General features: G+C 59.7%; 1 protein-coding gene across 1 annotated transcript; it reads right to left on the reverse strand.

Annotated features, from left to right (window-relative positions):
• Positions 1-2,364: 2,364 nt before the first annotated feature.
• LOC132360197 (nematocyst expressed protein 3-like) lies at positions 2,365-11,204 on the reverse strand. Its single transcript, XM_059915248.1, has 6 exons — positions 11,192-11,204; positions 5,961-6,053; positions 4,311-4,478; positions 3,192-3,296; positions 2,852-2,985; positions 2,365-2,760 (listed from the first exon to the last, which is right to left on the reverse strand). The coding sequence occupies exons 1-6, from the start codon at positions 11,202-11,204 to the stop codon at positions 2,365-2,367; spliced, it is 909 nt and encodes a 302-aa protein (XP_059771231.1).
• Between the last annotated feature and the right edge of the window lie 264 nt (positions 11,205-11,468).

The raw sequence follows: 11,468 nt of genomic DNA on the forward strand, positions 1-11,468 counted from the left end.
TCTCTAGAGCAACCACTGAAAAATAATATATGCAAAGACATATAGCTGGAAATCCAATGGGAAAATTATGGGATTCTAAGAAATACTGTATGAACACAAAAGAAGGCAGGGAAAGAGGAACCAAAAGAGATAAGACAAAACAAATAGCAAAATGGTAGATCTAAATCTAACCTAATTGCAACCGAAATTCTATGTAGATGGAATAAAAACTCCAATTACAAGGTAAATGTTATCGTACTAGATGAAAAAGCAAGATCCAACTCTATGCCATCTACAAGAGACACACTTTATACACAAAGGCACAGATAGTTTGTAAGTAAAAGTGTGGAAAAAGAGATACAGACCAACCTCGGAGATACTGCAGGTTCAGTTCCAGACCAACTGCAATAAAACTAATATTGCAATAAAGCAAGTCACAGGAGTTTTTTGGTTTTCCAGTGCATATAAAAGTTATATTCACACTATACTACAGTCTTTTAAGTGTGCAATAACATTGTCTAGAAAACAATGCACATACCTTAATTTTAAAATGCCTTATTGCCAAAAAAACTGCTAACTATCATCTGACAACACTGGGTTGCCACAAACCTTCAATTTGTAAAAATTCCAGTATCTGAGAAGCACAATTATGTGGGTATTCCTTGCAAACAACCTAGGAAAGCTGGAGAGATTATATTAATATCGCACAAAATAGACTTTAAGACAAAGCATATTATTAGAGGCAAAGAGGGACAATTCATAATGATAAAAGGGTCAGTTCATCAGGAAGACATAAAGTCATAAGTGGGTATGCACCTAATAACAGCTTCGAAATGCATGATGCAGTCTGACAGCTAGAGGGAGGACACAAATCCATAACTGCAGTTGGAGATTTTAACCCACCTCTCACAATACCGATGGAACAGCTAGATAACTAAATGATGTAGGACTCCGGAAGGAAGATGGGGAAGCCCACAGAATCTCTGAGGAGGGATGAGAAGCAGGCCCGAGGCCCCGCTGCTGGGAACAGCCCCCCACATTGCAACCTAGAAGCACTTCCACGAGAACCCCGCTGCCTTGGCTCCTGGCCACAGGCGCCGCAGGCTGCACCCAGCCCTGCCCCTGAGGCTGGACACTGGGGCTGGAGCCACGGCCACCTGGGCCCTGACACCTCAACAGCACGGCTGCACGGCCCGGCTCTTCCTGCCACCCGCGTCCGGTCCATCTCCTGAGCCCATCCTCTGAGCCTGCGCGGTGACTGGTAAGTCACCTCACGTGGCTTCCTCCTCCCAACCGTGGTCATTTCTCCCATTTGTCGATGAGACGGGGGTTTGGAGAATCCTGCAGTAGGAAGTGCCGAGGCAGGATTTCAGCCCAGCCCCGGGTCACTCCAGGGCCTGTGATCTGGAGGCTCTCCCACCAGGCCTCCCTCCCTGCCAACACCCATCAGGACGGGTGCCTCTCCGGGCCTCTGAGGTCCGCCATCCCTGGAACCGTCAGTGCCGTGGGGCAGGGTGGATGCAGTATGGATGGGGCAGAAGCCTGCTGGGTCTCCAAGGCAGGCCCGGGTTGGAGCGGAGGGCGTCTGTGGGACGGAGGAGCGATGGCCTGGCCGAGGGCTTGGACAGTAGTGGCAGGTGTGGTCCTGGCACTCAGGTCCCGTCCACGTGGCCAGAGGCGCCTGGGCCACCGCGGGCCCAGCTGGGACTCCAGGTCTGGGGGAAAGAGTTGCCAGGATGAGGGGCCGTCAGGCTTCTCCTCCACGGGTGGGGAGGCCAGCTGTGGAAGGGCCCTCCCTGTTGGACCAGGCAGCGGTGGGGCAGCTCAGGCCCCTCAGTCAAGCATGGTTTCAGCAGAGATGCCAGCCCCAGCCTGTTGCCTGGGGAGGTGAAGCGAGGCCCACACAGTGAACATGCCCTTCCAGGGAGGTGCCTGGCTGGCGGGTGACCTCATTGAGGCCCTGGGCTCCAGGAACTTCCAGAAGCAACCTTGGAGGTATCCAGGGCCTGCGTGCATGTAGGGGGAGTGGAAAGGGGGCACAGTGCCTTTGGGGCCATTGCCATTCCCAGTACCCCCTAGCAGGCTTGGGGTACAAAGTCCCCAAGGAGCCATTGTGGTGGCTCTCGGGGGCGGGCACAGGGATTCCAGGAGAATTCTGGGGGCAAATCCCTGTCCTGGCCCTCAGTCCACTCTCGAGGGACATCAGGTGCAGGTGGCAGCCCCGGAAGCCGAGGAGAAGAGCCACTGGTGAAGCCCAAGCGGCCCCTCCCGCCCTGTGCCCCCCTCCGGCGGGCCGCCGTGCCCTTGGTGACCCCGAGGACCCTCCGTGCCGCTTGGACCGGCAGCGTTTACAGCCTGGATCCTGGGCCTGCAGGCAGTGACTCACTAGTGGGGCCAGGTCCCCGGGGCAGGGGAGGCTTCAGCGGAAGAGGGCGCGCAGCACACAGGGGGCCGCTCCACACGCCCTCCCTCCATCGGGCCCGGCCCTGGGAAGCAGGCTCCCTGGGAGAGCCGCTGGGGAGTGAGCCCGCCCCAGGAGTGAGGGCGGTTTGTGCTTCCCACAAAGGGAGGGTGTCCCGAGGAGGGAGCCGGCTCTTCAGCCGGGTCTGAGGTGGTGGAAGCCCCGGAGGCTGGCCCCTGCCGTGCCTGCAGAGCTGGGTAGCCGGGGACCAAGCTGGGCAGGAGGCGGGGAGAGGGCAGGGGTCCCAGCAGGCTGGCTGGACCACCGCAGGGAGCGCGCTCAGTCACCAGCAAGGCAGGGCCACTGCCTCTTCGGGCGTCCTGTGCACCAGGCGAGGAGGTGAGCGGTGACGGCAGTCTTGCGCCAAGAGCCCCGAGAGAAGGGGCGCCTGCCCATCCCTGGGCCCTTTACCCCAGACTGGTGCTTCATGACAGCGACCAAGCATACGTGCCGCACCTGGAGGGCAGAGCTGGCCCCGGTCTGCTCAGAAGGCCTCCGCCGGGGCAGGGAAGGCGGGTGGCGCTGTTTGCTTGGCCGGCTTGGGGCTGCGGGGCGACAGTCTGCCCAGGATCAAGGTGAGCCAGCTCTATCCCCTGTCCTGCCCAGCTGGCAGGATGCCATCAGGGGGGGATAGGGCCTTCAGGGAGGCTCCGTGGGCAGGGGAACGCTGGCTCTCCCGCCCCCTCTCTGGCCCTCCCCTCCAGCCCGTCCGTCCCTCCACGCCCAGCCAGATGCCCAGCCAGGTGCCCACCCCTGCTGGCTGCAGCCTGGGGACTGTGCTCCCACTGGCAGGCAGCTGTGCCGGGCAGGGAGCTTCCTGTGTGGCAGGTGGCATGCTGCAGCCCCGGCAGGGGACCTGCCAAGGGGGGTGCCCGTGGTGGGTGCTCAGTGGATTCTCCACCCTGGAGGGAGGGCAGCAGTCTTGTCAGGGACAGGGTTGGGCTGTGGTCAGTCTCTCCAACGCCAGATTAGCCTTGCAAGCCACCAGCTTCTCGAGGGGGCACGGGGGCAGCACCTGCACCCTGCTCCCAGGCGCCCGGCGCTGCAGTGCCCCGAGCCCAGGCCTGGGAGCAGGGTGCTCACACTTACTAACAGAAAGGAAGCTGACCGCAAACCCTGTGCCCTCTGGCCACGCCAGGAATAGTTCACAAGTTGCGATATTTTGAAGACATGAGCTGGACGGCAAAGACTGTAGGCCGGCCTTCTACCCCAGACGTCTGGCGCCCCGGCTGCTGTATTTTGGTTACCGAACCATTTTAGCCTGCAGAACATGTTGCTTCTGAGAAATTTTGGATTGAAATACCATCCGGCAGCAGCTTATTCTTATCAGCCATGCGGGAACACAGGGCGGGCCTGGGGGCCCAGGGCTGGCGGCCCGGGGCTGGGGGCCCGGCCTCTGTCCCCTCTGTGCGGGCGACTGAGATGCTCATGCCCAGCTTGCCCATCCACTGGCCCAGCTCACGTCCACCTTCCCCGCCCTGGCCCCGGAAATGTAGCCCACACGGGACTGGGTCCTCCCTGGCCCCCCTGAGCCGGGTGCCAGGCTCGGCCGCCCGCTCCCTGTGCCCCCCCCATTCCCATCCCCCTGTGAGGGCAGACTCATGGTCCCTGAGTGCAGGAGAGGACACTGCACCCCGAGAGTTAAGGGACACCCCGGTCACACAGGGACCAGGACCCCAGCTCTGGCTCTGAAGTCCAGGGCGTTGCCTTGGGGCTGCAGGGGCTGTGGTTGGCCCTCAAGCTGGGGTGGCCTGTCCCTTCATTATATGGGGCCTGCTTCCCAGGCCCTGCTGGACAAGGGTCCCTGAGGGTGGCGGATGCCCCCTCCCTCGCTCCCCCGGCAACTCAGCTCCAGGACCTAGGGTCCCACCGCCGGGCTCATCCTTGGCTGCAGCTGGAGGGTGATCCCCCAGGAGCTCAGCTCCAGGACCTAGGGTCCCACCGCCGGGCTCATCCTTGGCTGCAGCTGGAGGGTGATCCCCCGGGAGCTCAGCTCCAGGACCTAGGGTCCCACCGCCGGGCTCATCCTTGGCTGCAGCTGGAGGGTGATCCCCCGGGAGCTCAGCTCCAGGACCTAGGGTCCCACCGCTGGGCTCATCCTTGGCTGCAGCTGGAGGGTGATCCCCTGGGAGGTGGAGGCTCCCCCGCCCGCCACGCTGGGGCCTATTCCCGACGCCCCACCTGCCGGGCGGCCAGGGGGAGCGGGTTCAGGGGCAAGGCCCCAGCTATTTTTAGTGCCTTCGGCTCCAAGGCTGCTGGACCACACCGTGTCCCAGCCTCTCTGGGCCCCAGAGAGCTCCCCTCCCTGGCGGCACGGCCAGGACTGCAGGTCCCTGCAGGGCCTGGGGGAAAGCCTGTGAGATTTCCCGCAGAACTCTCCTCCTCGCAGACGCGGGCCTGCATCCCTCGGCTCCCCGGGTCAGCGACTTCTCCCCAGAGCTGGGCGTCAGGGCCGAGCCAACGTCTGGACCAGGCCGCGCCGCGGGGCTGCAAGTGCCACAGGTCCTTCCTAACCCGGAGTTGCCGTGAGAAAAGCAGGGCCCTGTGCGCCAGCTGCCCGCGTCCCCGAGCTGCCACCGTTGCCACGGCCCCGCCCTGCACCGTGCCCAGCAGAAGCGGACGCGACGGGCCTGTGTCCGGGAAGTCCCTCTCCCTGGGTCTGCAGGGCCCGGAGCCCTGCGGTCACAGCCCAGGCCACGCTGGGGTCAGTTCCCAAACCTCCTGAGGTGGCCGCGAGGTCTCTTATGCCCCCCTGCGGGTGGGGAAGTTGGGGCTCAGAGAGGTCCCACGGCCCGTCAAGTGCACGGAAAGCAGAGAGTGAATAAGGACTTGGGTCCCAGCAGTTCGTCTGAGCGGATCCCGGGAGGCAAGGAGGAGCCTGGACGGAGCCGGCGCAGGCACAGTGATGGAGCTGGTCACCCGTGCAGGCTCCCGGGCTCAGTCTGCTGGGGACGCTGGGAAATCGTGTACCACGTACCTCGGGATGGCCCATCAGAAGGAGGGGAAGCTGGTACTTATCCAGTGGCTCCTGATCCAGTTGGGTGGGGGGTTGCCCCCGGGGGTGATGATAACACTGGCACTTTCCGCTGGGAGGGGCTGGGCGGCCTTCCTGGCTTCAGAGAAACCCGTGATCCCTGGGGCCAGAAAGGCTGCTCAGCTGGGTCGGGCCTGACACAGGACCTGGCCTCGTCCAGCACTGTTCAGCACGGCTGTGCAGAAATTGGGGTTCGGGACAGGGACACCCAGAGAGCGCATCAGATCGGGGCCTTGGGGCCTGGCCAGGTGCAAGCTTCAACCAGGTGGCCTGGAAAAGAAGGTGATGATGTTGACAAAGACATCTGCTCCTACAAAACACCCAGAGACTTAAAGATCCACAAAACCCTTTGCTTTTCAGCCGCAGCAATTCGGTCCAGGACCCCACAGAACAGGCTCTGCAGGGAGCCACCTGCCCAGGGCTCAGAGACCCCGAGACCAGGTCTCCCGTGATCAGGAACAAGGAAGTGGTCACAGGGCGACCTACATGGAGGAGGACAGACAACCCAGTGCAGCTCCATCAGGGCCCGGATGGGGGAGAGGAGTCCGGGGCTCATGGTGGGGCTCTTAAGTGCCATCCCTGGGGCCCCAGGAGCCGTCATAGGGTTGTCGGTCCGAGAACACAGACAAGCCTGTCTGCAAGTGTCTGCTTTGGCACCGTGTGTATGCTAAGTCGTGAGCCTGTCCTAGAACTCGGCTCACTAGTGGAGCTGCTTGTGATGTGGGAGCGGGAGGCCCAGGCTCCCGCAGCTGCGCTCAGATCTCAGCTCCACCACTCAGGGGCTGTGTGACCCTGGGTGGGTTACTTCCCCTCTCTGGGCCTCACTGTTCTCATCTCTAAAACAGAGATGATGGAACCTCCCACGGGGCAGTAGTGAGGATCAAGTGAGATGATTATGAGGTGCACTCAGAGAGCTGGGCAGAGTGAGCTGGGGGAGGGGCTACCACCACCATCATCATCATCATCATCATCATTATTATTATTATTATTAGCTGTGTCAAGTGGACAGATGCTCTTCCTTTTCAGATGCACTCTATGGCTTCTCTTATGACCCACACTCAGGGGCTCCCGTGTCCCCTCCTGGTCCCTCACGACCTCCCTCCCTCTATCCCTACAAGGGTCTGAATCGGGAAGGGCCAGCTGGGCCGAGGCTGGGGCCACAACCGAGGGCCACGCCTTCCTTGTCCAGAGGTTGGGGACAGGTCTGGAGGGTGGGGTACAGGCTGAGGTGGGAGGGGAGTTGGGGTGCCCCAAGGGGTTGCAGGGGTTGGGGGCAGGGGTGAGCATCCAGTGCACACCCAGGGCTCAGGGAGCGTTCTTTTCACCCAGAGATAACACAGGAAAAATGAGTGTTCATGGTTTTTCTCCCAATTCAAAATGAAGATAACTTTATCGAGACTCATAGACAAAAATTATACAGGCAGACCTCAGAGATACTGCGGGTTCCGTTCCAGACCACCACCGTAACGCAAATACCACAATAAAGTGAGTCACATGAATTTCTTGGTTCCCCAGTGCATCTAAAAGTTATGTTTACACTATACTATAGTCTATTAATACCGTGCAATAAATAGCATTTGTCTCAAAGAAGTACATACCTTAATTTAAAAATACTTTATTGCTAAAAAAATGCTAACCACCGTCATCTGAGCCTTTAGGGAGTCATGGTAGTCACATCAAAGATCACTGATCACAGGTCACCATGACAAATAATAATGAAAAAGTGCGATATAGTGTGAGAATTAGCAAAATGTGACACAGACATGAAGTGAGCAAATGCAGTTGGAAAAATGGTGCCTATAGACTTAACTGACGCAGGGTCGCCACAAACCTTCAACTTGTAAAAAAAAGCGCAGTATCTGCAAAGAGCGATAAAATGAGGTGTGCCTGTACCCTCACAGTCAATACCTCTAGATTATTTCCCAGAAAAACTGGCCTGCCTGCTTCGTCACTGGAACGTTCTCATGACTGAGAGTTTGGTGGGCCCTAAGCTGTTCCCTGGGGCTGAGGGCCGTCCATGTGGCCTGCTTCCCGGGTCACATGTGGGCTAGAGGTCAAGGCCACCTGGGGACCCTCTGGAGCCGACACCCGGTCCCATACCCAGACGTTCACCCCCCTTGGACCCCTCGCTCTCGGCAGAGCCGTCTCCTTCGTGTTCTCCCCGCCAACCCGGGCCCAGGCCCACTGCCTCCGTGCCCCAGACAGACCCCCATGCTGGCGAGGCCCCTGCCCGTCCTGGGTCCTCTGCCCCGGCCCCCGCCTCCCCACTTCCCAGGAGCTGGCTGCCTGCCCTGCAGGTTCTGGCCCCCGCACTCCAGAGAACTGGTTTTGTCCAAGGTCTTCTGGACTCCCCCATTTGGCAAGTGCAGCTGTGGTTGTGCTGCCCCCTCGTGACCCCTAGGCACGATTTAGAAAGGGGCACCCCTTCCTCAAGACCCTTCGCTCCATCTAATGGAAAGTGGTCATAATTCTGCTTAGTTAGAACGCGTCCCTTTACTGTACCCAGGGCTAAGGTGTCTGCATGGAGAACAGTACCTTCTTAGATGTCTGACGTTGCGTGGTGCACAGCCTGTGCAACCTCACGGGGCTGCCCTGGAAAGCGCTCTGCAGCCCTCGTCCTGCTCTTTCTCAGACGCATCTAACATAGGTGCTCTCTTCACAGTGCAAAGTTTGGATCCCGTCGGCGCCCTGATGGGGTTCCTTCTGGGGCTCCCCATTACCCTTGGATAACCCCCAGATTCCTACCCACAGTCTTCGGGTGCCATCCCCTCCTCCAGGACGCCCCCTCCTCCTGGCTCAGCCATGGCTCGCCTCAGCAAAGCCCTGCCAGGCCCCTGGACTTCCCTGGAGGGCCCTGACCCTGTCCCATTTGTGGTTTTATGTTCGCTCGTGGGATGCTTTAGTGAAGGTCTCCTGTCTGGATGCGCTACAGGGACACGTTGGGTGCTGATGGCCCATGTGGCCCCCCCTACACACAGCCTGGTCCCTGGAGGCCCTGAGAGGGAAACGGTTGAATGACTAAGCACGCTGTCCTGGAAACTCGCTCTTCTGCTGTTTCCCGGCACCTGCCCCCGCCTGACCCTTCTCCCACAGTCCTCGACTTCTCCTGGGCCCCATCTCAGCAGGCCCCAGCCCCGAGCATCACCGGGCTCGCCAGCCCCTCGCCCATCAGCCCCTCCTAGTTTTCCTCCGTCACCTCCCCAGGCCCCGGTCTTGTGCTTGCTGCCACGTGCGGTCGCCCCAGGGCAGGTCCCCAGACGCCTCCCCCAAAGCTGCTCCCGCCCTCCGCGCCCTTCCCACCCGCCCATCCTCCATGCCGGCCACCAAGGGACCCTCTCCGGGATGCACAGCAGTGTCCGTCTGCCCAGGTGCCTCCCCTTCTGCGGCTCCCCCGGGCCCTCAGGATCAACCCCAGCTTCCACGCCTTTGCTCCCTGACATTCTCCAGCGCCCCCTCCAGCCCTTGCTCCCCTCTGCCTGGACATCCCCGGCCGGCTGATTCCACTCAGGCATCATTCCCCCACGGGGAGCCCCTGTGATGGCCCCCAGGCCCCAAGCACCGGGTCCCCACCTGTGTGTCCCTGACCACACTGTGGATGTTGGCTGTTTCCCCACTAAAGTGAAGCCCTTTAAGGGGAGGGACCTTGTCTTATTCACCCTCAGACGTCCCTCCTCCGGCTGGCAGACACAGCCCCCCGGCACTCTTTAGTTATCTCCACAGGCATTTGGACCCGCTCTGCGTGTTCTGCGGCAGAGTGACACGCGGGCGGCGGGTTTGGAAGGACTGAGTTGCGTGGCCGTCGGGGTGCTGGGAGGGTCCCAGGCCGGCAGGCTGCGCACAGAAGCGGCCGCCCCTGCTTTACCAGAACGGGACTCGGCCGGGCGTTGCTTGCCCCAGGGGTTAGGGTCTGGGTTCTCCAAGCTTTTGGCTTTTGGAGGTGATGAGCTCACTGTCAACCAGCGAGGCTGAATTCCACCTCCTAAGTACAGACAGAATCGCATTCTCAGAATATGTATAAATCCTTATTTTAGGACTGGCCAATTGGTGTCAACATCTGATGTCGGCATGATTTTTTTGCGCCTGTCTGTGTATATTCAGGACGGTGGTATGTTGGGAAGGTCAGTAACTTGGCCAGTGTCATCGTGAACAACACTGGCCTGAGAGAAGGGGAAAATGGATTTACAAAGCCCAGGACTTTAAGCCAATTCCTCTGGGGATAGAGTGCACAGAAGAGGGCTGGTGGCCCGAGAAGTCACTTGAGGACACCCCAGAGCCAAACACGCCTTTTCGTTTGTTTTGATAGGTGGAATTTAGTTTTAATTATTTAAGAGAATAGTTCATGAGATATTTTCAAAGGGAAATGAGATCTTAATAATCTAAGCTCTCGTTACACCCCTCAGCTATTAAATCTTTATAAATCTCTGCTGGAAGCTTGGAGAGGAGGCCGGGTTTCGGAGGCAGGAGTGAGAGGAAAGCGGGGGCTTGAAAGCGGCCGAGGCTCATTTTCCCACCTGGGACCTCAAGGTCAAAGGTGAGGGCTGCTCCCTGGGTAACATCGTGGGAGGGAGCAGTTCTGACAATAACAGTCGATAATGGGAAAACTGAGGCCGGGGTGGAGCCAGCTGCCAGAATCCAGGAGGCCGCCCGAGGGCACCTGGACGCTCGCCCAGCGAGCTGGCTTCACCTCACTCTTGCTGAAGTTCCCCCACTCTGGAATTGGGGAGTTTCAGCACCCAGGGAAGACACTGAGCCTGAGTTATTTTTACTGCCCCAAATGAAAGGATGCATGTCCACTGGCTGTGTGCATCACCGGGACCTATTTCTTCTCCCCTGATTCTCTCCTCCCTCCTCTGAGGTGTTACGGAGGCTCAGGGCCCCGGGGACTCACCAGGCCTCTGGCCACAACGCTGCTTCCTGCTGAGAAGGGATGCCCGGCCAGGGCCCTGTGGGTGCATTTCCTTCTCTTTGGGTCCCCTGTCCTCACTTCAAAGGCTCCCAGCCCTGAGCCCCACCACCCCCGCATCCCCGCAGCTCCCTCGGGTCTCCCTGGACGGGGGACAGGAGCCTCAGACTGCACACGTCCAAGCCTGTGACAGCCCGTCCTCCCCAGACCCACCCTCCCCGCGCCCCCCGCCCCAGGCGCCTGGGCTGGAGCCCTTGGAGCCTCGACATCCACCGCGGCTTCTCCCTCCAGGGGCCAGCTGGTCACCAAATCCTGCTGATGACAGAGACTAGCCCACCTCAGATCAATCGCAGCCTCCCACCTGCAGGCCCTCAGCACTGCTGTCCCCAGGCCTGGTTGGTCACAGCACCGGCCACTCTGCCCGTGCCTGCCTCGGTCCACATTCTGCCCGGGGTTCCCTTCCCAAAAGGGATGTGAGCATTCTGTCACTCCTCTCTCAGCCATCTTTGCCTGCAGCCCACAGACAGGATTCAGACCTGCTCCCAACCTCCCCACCACAGCTAGCGACGACCCCAGGGGGTCCCTGCTGCTCCTCTGTGTCCTGAATGCACGACACCCTGGTGTCCCTCTGCCCCAGCCCATCTCCGGTTCACTGCCTCCTCAGTCGGGACGGCCCCCGCTGGTCCTGAGAAGCAGTTAAACCACTGCTGCCTTTGTGGAGCCTAAGAAACCCAACTAATGTCATAGAATAAATGAAGGAATGAATGAATGGATTCTTCTCCGAAAGAAGGAGAAGTGGCCCTTTGTTCCTTACCTGCCACCGTCATCGTGGAATCACAGCACGTCTGTGATAGGAGGGAGGTGGAAATCCTCCGGTCCTCTTAGTAAACAAGGAAACACTGAGGCAGAGGTAGAACTGGCCCCAGCCTCCTGACTTCCAGGACAGACCAGGGTCTGCAAGACCACAGTCTCCTAAACGGGACCACCCTGAGCTGCAGGCCAGAGCAAACATCTCTCAAAGGCTTCATCGGAGACTTCTCCCTGGCAGCTCCTCCCTGAGGGACCAGCCAGGGAGACCTCTCGGGTGCCTC

Source organism: Balaenoptera ricei, chromosome 2 (assembly GCF_028023285.1).
Source record: "Balaenoptera ricei isolate mBalRic1 chromosome 2, mBalRic1.hap2, whole genome shotgun sequence".
In the NCBI taxonomy this organism is placed as follows: Eukaryota; Metazoa; Chordata; class Mammalia; order Artiodactyla; family Balaenopteridae; genus Balaenoptera; species Balaenoptera ricei.

Coding starts and splice junctions, on each gene's coding strand:
- LOC132360197 (XM_059915248.1), bottom strand. Junction 3,297..4,310: donor AGCCAAGGATGAGCCCGGCG/GTGGGACCCTAG, acceptor CCCCCTTGGCAG/GTCCCCTGCCGGGGCTGCAG. Junction 2,761..2,851: donor TCATGAAGCACCAGTCTGGG/GTAAAGGGCCCA, acceptor CCTGGTGCACAG/GACGCCCGAAGAGGCAGTGG.